This window comes from Agrilus planipennis, unplaced genomic scaffold (assembly GCF_000699045.2).
Source record: "Agrilus planipennis isolate EAB-ADULT unplaced genomic scaffold, Apla_2.0 scaffold77, whole genome shotgun sequence".
In the NCBI taxonomy this organism is placed as follows: domain Eukaryota; kingdom Metazoa; phylum Arthropoda; class Insecta; order Coleoptera; family Buprestidae; genus Agrilus; species Agrilus planipennis.
The window spans coordinates 1,174,582-1,188,452 of NW_020439413.1; the positions used below are offsets into that span (position 1 = coordinate 1,174,582).

Here is a 13,871-nt window from a genome sequence, read left to right on the forward strand (position 1 = left end):
CTGTTATACATTATTAAAATAATGATTATACAGTGGTTGGACGATTCTGCAACCTATACTCTTAGGTACCTATCGTCGGGTTGCTGCTGTTATCTCGTTGCAGCTTAGTAGTAGAGTACTAATACCAGGGGCACCGGTTTGATCCCCGGTGAGGGAGTTACAGCAGCAACAATTTTTCCGTATTAATTTGAGGTTATCTATAGTATTTAAAGTTAATTTAAAAATTAATTCACTAATGCATTGAATTTAACCGTACAAAAATTACAAGCGCCTCTTTACCTGAACTGCTTCATTTTAGTTTTATGATAGCAATCGGTTTAGATTGTGCGTCTCTTGTTTGTTTTTTTTAACTAATCTAACCTATATTTTTTTAAACAAAACAGGAAACAAGAATATTCCAACAGGTTATTGCTATATTTAAATACTCAATAAGTGTATCGAGCTAATCGGTCATATTCGAGAGTACAAAAAGTGTAATCAACGATAGGCTTAAATGTGTACATTTTAATTTTTATACGTTTACTAAGTGGTGAAGATTTGAAATAATGTGGACCTAAAATTTAGATATTGACATAGGTGTATACGTACGATTATATTGTTAATTACTGACAAGATTTTTTCCAGGTTGGAAAGCATTATCATTTTTTCCAGGTGTATTACTTTTTGATTGAGTGTGATAATTTGACATCGTGTACATCTATATATATTCGGAGCCTAAACGAATAGTGAGTGAGGCCTCTAATAAGGAATACGTTAGATTGTTCTAAAGCAGGTAAACACATTCCAGTGTTGCCGGACTTAGGGATGCATCCCTAAATCTAGTGAATATAAAAATTTAAAAAGAAACCGATTCCGAATTTACGTTATAGTGATCTAGGTCCACAATTAGCAGTAATTAAATTTGTGGATTTGCATAACGTAAAATATAATGTTAATAAAGCAATTTTACAAACTTAAAGCCATTACGCAAACATGTTTTCTTTTCGAATTGTTCATGTTCATACTATGTTTTTGCGAATTATTAATTAAATATTGGCTACCAAACGATAATTATAATATATTTTCGGGCCGACTAACATCATACTTTTATTAGTTAACGCCAAAAGTTCGCACTCGACTACTATTTGCTTACAAACCAATTACAAACGGTTAGCAATATATCGATTTTGTAGGTTAACATCAAATAGGCATTGGCCTGTCTAAATACCAGCTCGATGTTGCTAAGTGTTTCATTACTTGATGCTTTGAATAACGAAGGGCGATAACATAACTCACCCATCAACCTAGTGAGTGTTCTCGATCATTCACGACTCATTATCTGATGTATCTTTTATGCATAGTTCTGACACTCCTACGTTGTGGCCCCATCGTGAGATACATTCTGCCGTGACTCAAGATGCTACCTTTCAAATATTACGGAATGTTGATCAGGCGTAGTGTATATACCAATTTGTGCAGTGAGTGGGCTTACAAATGACAATTAAAAAAGAAAAGAGGAACATTCTCGAAGTTTGGAAAATAAGTGCTTTATTTGGCTTGATAATAGTTTAAATGTAATAAAAGACTCTAAATAGAAAAGCACTTACAGAATGAAGGTTAAATTTTACTTTCTATTATGTGACTGTTATCATTGTAAATTACTTAAGATATTGTTAAAAAAATACACGTGTAAGTTTTTATCTAATGTGTCGCTATGCAGTAAATACGTATTCAAAAATAAACCTAGAAAAATCCTGTGAGACACATAAATCTGTAGTCATTCGAACGCCCACTAACACAGACAAATGTACACAAAATACCCAATTATGTATTAGCTGATGTCGTCAATTCCAGTTGACTTTTTGTTAGATAAACAAGAAAATTAATTTATTGCATTTTAACAAACTAGATATTAAATGATTGTTAACGGAACAGATATTAAAACTGTATTTCTATCAGTAACTATGTCAATTAGCCCCTACTATCTTGCAGTTTAACCCTTGATGTAGTCTCTAGAAAGAGTTTACGTGAACTTACTTAAATTTTTCTAGCAAGTATAAAATCGGAAAAAAATCGAATAACTTGGGCAAAAATTCGGAATTCGGAATTCTCTTAGGATATAGAACTAACTGAATAGTGATGAGCAAAGCAAGACCAAGACTGTCTCAGAAATTCGAGAACTTGCCCTTCCTCCAATACATAAATTGACTCTTCTTCCAACGCATAAATTGACCTTTTAGCGAACAAAATAGTACAAGGGACTTAAAAGAAATAAAAAGATATCGAAAAAAATAGTAATAATGAAATCGAAAGACTTTTCTATATCAAGGAGGATTTCTGTTGTTGTTTAGCCTTTGTTGAGACGAAGAGGTGACTCTAGCGAGTTGATGAGTAGTGGAATGGTGTCGTCTGAACCCAAACTGGCGGTGCGGGAGGATTTTTTTCTAGTTCAGCGTGCAGTTGCTCAAGGAGTATTTCTTCCGTAATTAATGGGTACAAGAATCACGTCGATCAGGTTTGTTCTGAACTGGTTTTCAATGTGGTTGGCTATGGCTAGATCCTACATGGAGAATTATTGGGATGTGGTTTGAGTTTATGCCGCTGCCTTCTATGGCATTTATGAGGAATTGTTGTGATGTTTTTCAAAATTGCGACATCGAAAATTTCTGATGATTTCGTAAGAAGTAGTAGCGGGTAGGTGTTGTAGGAGCGTTAACTAGGAGTCGTTGTTGATCGGGGTATTGTTTTAGGTGTTTCCCTCTGGCGATTTCGATCTTTGAATGTCATTCATGATATTTGCTATTGAGGCTCCGATGATAATTTTTGAGGTGCCTTGCCTTTTAGTAGTTTGTTCATCTCGTTTACGTGGTTCGGTAGCTGCTGTTTTTTGTGGTGGGTAAAAAATACTATACATATGGGTTATTCCGATATTCTTGATCTCTAGTTAAATCCAGTAGCTTCTTTTATTGAGTCTTTTGGGGTGGAGGGGAGCAGATCGTGTTTTATGGCGTTTTTGATGTATATCACTTCCTTCACTGCGAGTGCGGTCGTTTTTGTAAAGCTGTTGTGTAATTTTTCCCGGAAGTGACTGATCATTCCATTATGCTTTTAGATTAGAAGGTATCCTTTTACTGGTGTCATTCATTGGTATGTTTGAAGAAGGAGTTGCTTGGTGGTGTTTAAGAATATTGCTGCTAGTTATGCCGTTGAATTAAGTAGACTGTAGTGTATGAACATTTCTCCTATGAGTTTGGTTAAATCTTCTTTATTGTTGTGTGTGGTGTCTGCCTTTGTAATTTGGCTGTATAAAGGAGCTTGGGATTTAGGTTTAGGTGGTTCTTCTACTGTTCTTTTATTGGGGTTGTCTGGGCAGTTCCGGTAGTTGGCAGGATGTTCACCTGAGTAGTTGTTCGAGTGGTTTGTGGTTTTGTGAACAAGTATGTTGAATGGCTGGCGGCGCATTTAAGGCATTTGAATTCGTGATGTCATGGTTGTAACATTGTTTGAGCTTATAAATGGATTTGTATATACGGTCTTTTTCCATTTTTATGAGGGGGATTTCGATGCCAAGACGGTTTGACATTCTTGCCGCTTTGATTTCTGGGTAGCCTTGTTTGTGCAGGTCCTCAACAATCTCTTATATGCTAATTCTGATGGGCATGCCTCGCAGAACAACTTTTAACTTTCATTCGTTGCTTAATTTATATGTGTGGTACTGGACGGTGTTTTCATCGAAGATCTTCGTCATGGACCTCAAGTTTTATTCTCCGTCTGGGTATATGTTGATACCGTCTTGGCTGGTTCCTGCTTTGGTGTAGTTTTTTTTTTCTGTCGTAGAAGTGTGGGGATGTTCCATTTTTGGGGCTCTCTAAGAACTACTGGTGGGGTCTTTTGATGCTGGTCTTCGTATTCCTGGTGTAATTCTGGTACTTCTTTTTCCATATCTTCGGTTAAAGGGTTCGAGCGGTTGTTTGTTTCAATGATTCCATTTTTTAAATTGGACGAGCAGGGCATTTTGGTTCGGCTTCTTATGTTTTTGAGATTTTGGACGAGGAGACTCGTTGTAAATTTCCGTGTTATGGTTTGGGTTCTTGGGTGATGGTTTTTGTTGCTTTTTCGTTTTTTTTACGTTTAGAGGTGGTTGATAGTGTGGTTTGGTTTACTTGTTGCAGGTTTTCAATTTGTTTTCTTAGGCAGCAGTTTTACTCTTGAATAAATTCCAGCGCTTTTACATACTTGGCCAGGGTATCCTCAAGATTTTCCTGTCTCTTCTTGTTCTGTGTCGGAGTTGTCTTGTCTTTTTATTCTTTCAGGTCCCTTCTTCTGCACTTTTGTCTTCTTTCCGTGGCCCTTACCGTTCGTTTTATTTTTATCATTTCCTTTTCGCTTCTCTGATTGAGGTTTTTGTTTCTATTTTTTTTTGTTTTATTTTTCTAGTAGGTCTTGTTAAAACTGTCGCATGCTATTTCTTTCGGCCTTGTCTTGTATTGTGGACATGTGTTTTCTCTGGTAACTTAATTAAATCTTTGAATATAAGTACAATATCTTTAGTTTGAGGTGTTTCACAAAATCTAAATTAGAAACTGCTGGATTCACTTGTTTTGATGTGCCAGGGCTGGCGACACTGGGCCAGGAACTACTGTATCTAATTGCAATGATAGATCAGGCACTGATGAATTTATTTGACTTGCTGCTGGAATATCAATTGCAATCGATTCTTCACAGTTTTGAACGGCAATGGTCTCCGATTGCAGAAGTTCAGCTGGAAGAAAGTCTTGTTCCGAAAACACTTCGGGATTTATTGGAAAAATACCAGTAGCTCTAGATCCACATTCTCCCTTACTTATAGAGGCAACACTATTAAATGCTTTTTTTAACAGGGAAGCGATTTCATAAGACGTAATTTTTTCTGCGAGGTGGCTTTTCATAAATAGGTCACACTCCTTTTTATATGATTCTTTAAGTGGTCCAAAAAACAAACGTCAACGTGCTGCATTTTATGAGACGTGTGTGGTGGCAAAGACAGCATATGAATGTAATTGAACTTGCAATATTAGTATACAGGAAGGGAAATGTAACTAGCATGGCTGTCTAATATTAGTAGAACTGTTTCATCTGCAGATGGCTTAGCGTGTTGCTGAAGTGTGAGAGCCATTCAACAAAGAGATACTCGTGATTCTAATTATTATCTAAGCAGTTTTAAAAAGCCCCTGCTGGCCGGATGAATACTCAGGCAGCGTTCATTGCACACGTCAACGTAATATTTTTCCTTTCTCCCAACTTGTGACTGAATCTACTCTTCTCTGCCCTTTTGCAGCTGGTATTTTTTCTGGGGGTTGTATGATTGTAATTCCCATTTCATCGCAATTGTAAATGTTTTTGAGTACAAAGGATATAGCAAGTTAAGTATTGAGAATATGCCTCCAGAGCCAAATGTAATGAATATCGTATTTTTAATTACTTTACTCATCGACATTATTATTTATGTAGTTTTTGGCTGCTTATCTGTTGCTGTCATTGAGTGACCTTGAAAAATGACCTGATAAGAGCAAATGTTTTAAAATTCTCTTTCTTTAAAAGTAATGGAGCTAGGAATATGATTCCAACGCCAAACTGTAGACAATATTATGACAAATTTTACGTATATCTGTCTTAATTATTTCACTAATAATAAATAAATGTTTAATAGAAATATTATTTTCTTAGCTATTATTAGTGAGTTCTAACAGAGTGACCACTTTCAANCAATCCTTTCATAAATAAATTTTTTAATAGAAATATCTTTTTGGCTATTATTAGTGAGTTCTAACAGAGTGACCACTTTCAAAAAAATCTGAAAAATAGCACTCAGTGTGTAGATTTGATTGATATGAGTTTCATCGAAATCGGATACCTGCAACATAATAAAAAAAATTTTTTTTGTTGTTCAGGTACTTGATAAACTTCTAATTATAGGAATTTGATTCGAATAATAAACAATAAAATCTGTTTTCAGTTTTTATCTTTATTTTATTTCAATCATAGTCACTATCTGAATTTATAACAACAGATACATTGTCTTTGTCAAAAATTTTTATTAAAATCTCTGCTGGCTTAAATATACGAGAGAGATATCTAGCATACGGTAGATAATAAATTATGGAATCTATATGTGACTAACAACCCATCGTTCTATTGTCATTTGGACAATCACACATATAGCGCTTAATGTCAGTATAACTTTTTCCATACGGAACATAATCAATGTAACAACGATACGTTTTACTATTTTTATGACGTGATTTAACTTCAATTTTAAGAATATTAGGTGAATCTTTTATATGAGGACTTTCTTGATCTCCAGTTAACTCTGCCAGATATGAAACCGTCTGAGATAATTGGTATGACCCTGTGAATAATATTTTCAGTTCAGGTTCACCGAGTTTCGGGAAATCCATCACTTCAGATGCCATTAATGTTTTGAATGGTTTTTTTTATTCCAATTTTGAGTTTCAACTTCCACGCTCAAAGTGTTTCAGGTATTCATTTTTGCATTCATATATTCTATAATTTCGTCAGCGAATTCATTGTCCGATTCCAAACGCTTTCCGAATCTGTTATGCAAAAATCCTACAATCCTACAAAGTGATTTTACTTTGGGCAGCATTTTATTATCCATAGTATGGAAAAAAGTTTATATTTTTGGCCAATTGATCTGTGGACAGCTTCAATGACCCATCTGAGTTTTGTGATTTTGCGGGAGCTATTAGATTCTTCTGTCGTTAATTGTTTTCTTTTTCCTTTGAAAGCTGGCATTAGAGGGATATACCCTTCATCTCTTATTTGTCCTTCAACGTCACGAAATCCACGGTCAATAAGAAATAAGTCTCCTGGTCGCAATAACTTTGTTAAACCTTGTGGATCTTCTAGCACACTTTTCATAATGGTGGCATCATTTTGTGTGCTATAAAATGGTCCTAAAATATCGACAATATATCCTTCAGTACAACAAATTGTGAATGGCTTGCACAAAGGTGTCTTTACGATTTTCTCTGGTACTCGTTAGAGCTCTTCTGGTGACGAACATATGTGCCATCGAAAATCAAAATCGACTCATCCGTGATATTATACAATTTTTTAGCTATATAAGTGGTGTGATTATCGATAAGATCTTCTCGTGAGATTGCATCAAATCAAAAATAAGATGGTAAAATGTCTTTTTCAAAGCAATGAATTATTTCATTACAAAAATTCGAGACTGACTGTGTTGTGTGAGAGCCTGTACAATTTAAATAGTTTTGTCCTTTAGCAATTGTTATTCTAAGATATTGAAATTAGTCACAACCAGACTCGTTGTCGGATGTTTATACTAACAGATATCACATGTTGGCCATGTACCTTATAAATCAGTCTTAATAATACGCTAAAAGAATTGACTCTCTCTCAGAATGTCGCAACCAATACACTTGTAATATTTTCAAAATAAACACTGTTTTTTGCACAATTTATATAACTTCGAACCTTCGTGATCGCTGTAAGCAGGTGTTTACATGCAGACGCGAAATTTAGTGGCGACCGTGACAGGACGTGGAAAAGTGTGTATTTGATGCGCTTCTGAGTAAACGGTATCAAATACTGGACTGACAAACTTTTACGACGTTTTCGATATTAGTGTTTGGTTTTGAAAACAGTCGAGGTTTTGAACCAAGTTTGTGTTAAAAAGAAAAAAAAAATGTCCAGTCAAATCGAAAGAAAAAAGAAAAGTCGCGCTGCAATCCGGGCTGCTTTCACGCGCAATGCAAATGATTTGGAGCAGTTTCTTTCAGCTAATCCGCCGTATTTGCGGGGTATTAAAGCTTATTTCGAATTATTGGAGTCAAAAAGTGATGAACTAAAAGTGCTGGACTCTGAAATGTACGAGGCTTTGTTGGAATCGTGTAGTGAAGAACAGTTGCTGTCCGAAATTGAAAGTTGTGATGTTTACAAGAAAAGATTCCTCGATGTAAGGATCAAATACGATGAGTTTACGGAGGAATTCAGTCGCTCTCTTCAAACAGCAGTAAGTGCACCACCAAGTACAGTAAGTGAGCAGGGGAGTGAAGTCCACATCACAAGTAAGCGTAAATTTAAGTTACCTACTATCGGATTTAAGCGTTTCGACGGTAACATTAAGGATTGGCTGTCTTTTTGGGCACAATTTCGAAAAATTCACGAGGATGAAGACATCGATGAACACGATAAAATAGAATATCTCATACAGTCAACGGAACCAGGCAGCAGGGCCCGGCAGTTCGTAGAAAGTTTTCCCGCAATTGCTGGAAATTATCAGAAAATCGTTGAAAGCCTTCGGTCGCGTTTCGGCAGGGAAGATTTACAAATAGAAGTATACGTCAGAGAACTATTAAAGCTTATTTTAAGTGATGCCGCGTCTACTCAAAAGATATAAATTTCCTTGTTGTACGACCGTTTGGAAACTCAGTTACGGGCATTGGATACTCTTGGGATAACGTCAGATAAATGTTCGGCAATGTTATTTCCGCTTATAGAATCTTGCTTGCCTCAAGAACTGTTAAGAGTTTGGCAGAGATCATCGTCTGCTAATGTTACATTGAAACAAAGTACATCGCAGGTCTCTTTGAATTTGTATAATGACCAAAACAATGAGAATTTGGGAGATCGTCTCCAGAGCCTAATGAACTTTCTAGGAAGTGAAGTCGAAAATGAACAACGAATATCGTTGGCCGCGGAAGGTTTTGGTCTAAACTCTGTTTCCTCGGTTGGCCAGGATGATTCGGGTCGCAGGAAGAAACAAGAAAAAAGAGCTACGTCAATGGTGCCGACTGCCGCGGGTTTTATAAATTGCGACATAAATTGCGTTTTTTGCGGCGGAAATCATGAATCGGAATCGTGTTTCGGGGCTCGTAAGTTGTCTTTTGAAGCAAGAAAGAAAATATTATCCGAAAAGCGCGCTTGCTATCGATGTCTAAAACCAGGTCATAATTCGAATAAGTGTCGAAGCCGATTACGTTGCGTAATCTGTAACAAATCACATGTAGCGCTGATGTGTCCTGCATTACCGGGAAATAAACAGATTTTAAAAGACAGTACGACTACTGGTAAATCGGATGATAATTGTGATGAAGATAAAACGTTAGCGAATCATACCAGTCCGCATGTTTTCTTACAGACTTTACGAATCATCGTAAAACGCGAAGGCGATGTTTTCGCGGTGCGTGCTTTGATCGACACGGGATCTCACAGATCGTATATTTTAAGATCGACTGCGCTTAAATTGGGTTACGGTCCGAAACGTAAAGAAAAGCTTATGTACTGTTTGTTTGGCGGGACCGAAAAAATGATTAACCACAATTGTTATGAAGACAATGTCTGTAAGGGAAATTACAATTTCAAGTTTGAAGTTTTGGATCAACCAATCATCTGCAACAATTTGTCGTCAGTTTTTTATGGGCCGTGGACGGAAGAACTAAAAAATATGAATATTGAAATTTCCGATTCTCATGGAACGGGACCTATTGAACTTCTCATAGGGGCAGATGTTGCTGGAGAACTGTATACGGGAAATAGGATTCCATTGAAGTGTGGCCTTGTAGCTGTCGAAACAACTCTTGGTTGGACAATAATGGGGAAAGTACCGTTGGCCAAATCCGAGTCCACTATGGCTATGGTCACTTTATCTTTATTGGTTAGTGACTCATCGATAAGTAATTTATGGGAACTGGAATTATTGGGGATCACGGAACCTTCCGAAAAAAGATCCAAAGATGAGACAGCCGCTGCTGCAAGGGAAGTTTTTCTGGATACAATAAAAACAGATGATGAAGGACGTTATGAGGTGAGATTACCCTGGTTAGAGGGACATCCTCCTTTATCGACCAACTACAAGGTGGCTCAAAAGAGATTAAATTCTACGTTGAGAAAGTTAAAAGCGCAGGACCTCATGGAATCATATGGAGCCGTCTTTGACGAATGGTTGAACGAGGGAATTATTGAACGTGTCCAGGAAGACAATTCCCATAGTCAAGGTCATTATCTTCCTCATCGTCCAGTTATTAAAGAAAACTCAACAACGAAAATAAGACCAGTCTTTGATGCGTCAGCCCGAGAAAATAATGGAATTTCTCTAAATCAATGTCTTGAGAAGGGGGCAAATTTGATTGAACTGATACCTTCGATACTATTAAGGTTCAGAGAGAATCCGATTGGTGTTATAGCGGACATACGAAAAGCGTTTTTACAAATCAGCCTGAATAAGAGTGATCGCAATTTTCTGAAATTTTTATGGGTAGATCCTGATGGAAAGGAGATCACATATCGACATAAACGCGTTGTATTTGGAATCAATAGCAGTCCTTTCCTTTTGGGAGCAACCATTGAATACCACCTGGCCTAGTGTCGGAAAAGGTGGGAAGAGGGCAAAGCTGAATATTCCCTTGACACTATAGCTAGGATGTCCAAAAGTTTTTATGTTGACAATTGTGTCACCAGCGTTTCCAACAGGAATGAATTGACCAATTTCATAAGGGAAGCATCTCTTATTATGCGGGAAGCCAAATTCGACTTAAGAGGGTGGGAGTTTAGTCAGGATACCAATGAAGATACCCCCCTTGTACCCGTGTTAGGGCTTCTTTGGCATCAAGGTCGAGATACACTCAGGATAAGTGAGTATTCGACGTGATTGGGTTCACTTGTCCAACCACTTTGGTACCAAAATTGTTGCTGCAGCGAATTTGGGAGGGAAAGCGACCATGGGATGAACCAGTGGAATTGGAAATTGAGGAATCTTTTCGTGAATGGCTTCGGGGTTTACCTCACTTGTTGAAAATAGAAATTCCTCGTTGGACAGGTACAGGTACAAAAGGCATCAAACATTTAAGTATACATACGTTTTGTGATGCCAGCAAGAACGCATATTCCGCTGTAATTTTTCTCAGAGTGAGAAAGATGAATAATGTAGAAGTTTACCTGTTGGCTGCTAAATCAAGGGTAGCACCAATACGGAAGTTAACAATACCAAGGCTTGAACTCATGGCTGCAGTTATTGGTACCAGACTGTACGCTAATGTCAGAAAAAATTTAGAAAGTGAAGTACAGTCATTCTTTTGGAGTGATTCGTCCACAGTGGTATCATGGATTCAGCGACAAGAGGAATGGGCCACATTCGTATGGAACAGAGTTTCAGAGATTCGTATGTTAACGGCTTCAACTGAATGGCGCCATGTACCGGGTGATCAGAATCCAACGGATCTACCTTCACGTGGCTGCAACCCTGAGCAGTTACTCAAATCAAAATGGTGGGAGGGTCCGAAGTGGCTTTATGAGAACATGGAGAGCTGGCCAAGCGGACAAACTCAATGTGATGAAATTGAGGTTGGTCAGGAACGACGGAAAAAATTAGTAACAACACTCCTGGATAACGCTACAGATTTCTGGCATTTGTGTCATTTCTCAAGATACTCAAAGACGGTGAGGATGATCGCCTGGATGCTTCGCTTTGTACATAACTTGAGAAATCCTTCTCAGAAACAAAAAGGCGAACTGACGGCAGAGAATATTGATGAGGGGCAACGATTTCTATTAAAGACGATTCAGGCTGATATGTTTTCTGGAGAAAACGCCAGGAAAATAGAACATCTTAGACCATTCGTCGGAGAGGATGGATTGATTCGGTTGAAGACCAGGATTTCGAATCGAGAAGACAGTGAATATTTTAGACACCCTATTGTACTGCCTACTAAACATCATGTCGTAGAAACTTTGATTTTGAAAGAGCATATTGATTGTGCACATTTGGGTGTGCAGGGTATCTTAAGTAAATTAAGAGAAAAATACTGGATCTTGGGTGGAAGACGTACAATAAGGACTGCGCTTGGGAAATGTTATGCTTGCAAACGATATAATTCCAAACCGTTTCAAGTGGAATCCTCTGCGTTGCCTTTGGACAGAGTTCGTGAGGCAAGAGTATTTGAAGTTACCGGGGTTGACATGGCGGGTCCTCTTTATCTACGGGATGGGACCAAAGTATGGATATGCCTTTTTACGTGTGCCGTATTTCGGGCTGTTCATTTAGAAGCAGTTACTTCGTTATCTACCAATGGTTTCATTCAGGCTTTTCGTAGATTTGTCGCACGCCGTGGTCGGCCAAACACGATGTACAGCGACAACGGGACGAACTTCACGGGCGCGGAAAACGCGTTATCGCAGTTGGACTGGGACGAAATAACCAAGAATTCTGCCGTGCAAAGAATAGTTTGGCGGTTTAATCCCCCTAGTGCTACGTGGTGGGGTGGATTTTGGGAACGTTTGATTGGTGTCATGAAACAGTTACTACGTAGAGTTTTAGGCCGAGCTAGTCTAAATTTTGAAGATCTTTTGACGGTAATATGTGATTGCGAAGCCGCGATCAATTCTCGACCACTTACGTACGAATCAGATGATCCAAAAGAGTTAATAGCTATTACACCGGCAATGTTTTTAATCGATCAAACGGGAGATGGTTTACCGGATTGTGACATTATTGATAGGTCTTCATTGTGTCGGAAGTTAAGATATAAACAAAAGCTACGGGATGATTTACGCCGAAGGTTTAGAAACGAGTATCTCGGGCAACTAAGATCGTTCTGTGATAAAAAACCGGGTCGACAAATAGAACGAGGTGAAGTCGTTTTAATCGGGAATGACCAAGATAAACGTATAGACTGGCCGCTCGGACGCGTGGTTGAATTACTTCCGGGACGGGACAACCAGATCCGACTAGTCAGACTGGTGACTTCGAGGGGAAGTTTGCTGAGGCCTGTTCAACGTCTTTACCCTTTGGAATGCATTGAAACATCGCCATCGTTTGAAACCAGAGCCAGTGTCCCGACTTCTTCGTTGGTTCCAGGGAAAAAAAGGGTGGTTAAAAGTGCGGGAGTGTCTTGTGAAAAAAGCAGAGTACCCGTTAAAACGCGTAGTGGACGTGTGTGTAAACCGCCCCAAAGGTTTTCTTATTAGATTTCTGTAAAGTGTTAACTATTGTTTTTGTAAGATTCTATATGGTACTGCTGTTTGCATTTTGCTTGTAACTTTAAATTTTGTAATGTATGAGAAACTTTTTGTTGTTTTCAAAATGTTCCTCAGGTGAGAGGATGTTGTGTGAGAGCCTGTACAATTTAAATAGTTTTGTCCTTTAGCAATTGTTATTCTAAGATATTGAAATTAGTCACAACCAGAAAGGCGACGTGGAATTGTGCTCAAAATTGTATCTGCGAGAAATTGAAGGAATATTTGTCAATCGACGTTAAAAACAAACTGAGTTTTTGCTTGTCAAAATAAGTCCTATAGAAGGAACAAAAAGGTACCTTTTTGTGAATCAATTTTGTAACACTTCACAAAATAAAATTCCTGTTTACATCGAAATATATATTTTTAGAGATATCTCGGATAAATCCCATTAGGTTATGGGCCCAGGAAGTGGTGAAATCTCATCTCTAATGAAAAGTATGTGAAAGAGCTCAAGTCAGAAAGTGAATTCAAAAATTCAAGTCAAAAGGTAAAAATGGACACTGTAAAATCACAACTTGTGATGCTGAGTCAAAACTCACAAGGAGTAGTAAACTATGTGCCATGGGGGTTAAAATTAGATGCTGTCTTGAGAACCAAGAAGTTGTATGATATTGCAACCGGAGTCAAGGTCAAGCCGGAAGGAACTGAAAATGTCGCTGCAGTCGTTGAATGGAATGGAAAAGACATGGAGGCTCTGCAACTAATAGTATTGAATGTCAGTGATCAAATCGCATATAAAATTGCAAATTGCAAAACGGCAAGAGCAATGTTGGACAGACTAGTTTGCTTGTACGGCATGAAGACAGAGATGAACATGGAAGTGTTGACAAAAACTTTTCACGTTGAAAGCA

At 37.9% G+C, this 13,871-nt stretch overlaps 1 protein-coding gene across 1 annotated transcript; it reads left to right on the forward strand.

Annotated features, from left to right (window-relative positions):
• Positions 1 to 12,126: 12,126 nt before the first annotated feature.
• On the forward strand, positions 12,127 to 12,969 carry LOC108734266. The gene has a single exon (XM_018465744.1). It carries the CDS (start codon positions 12,127 to 12,129, stop codon positions 12,967 to 12,969), a length of 843 nt encoding a protein of 280 aa, XP_018321246.1.
• Positions 12,970 to 13,871: the final 902 nt, after the last annotated feature.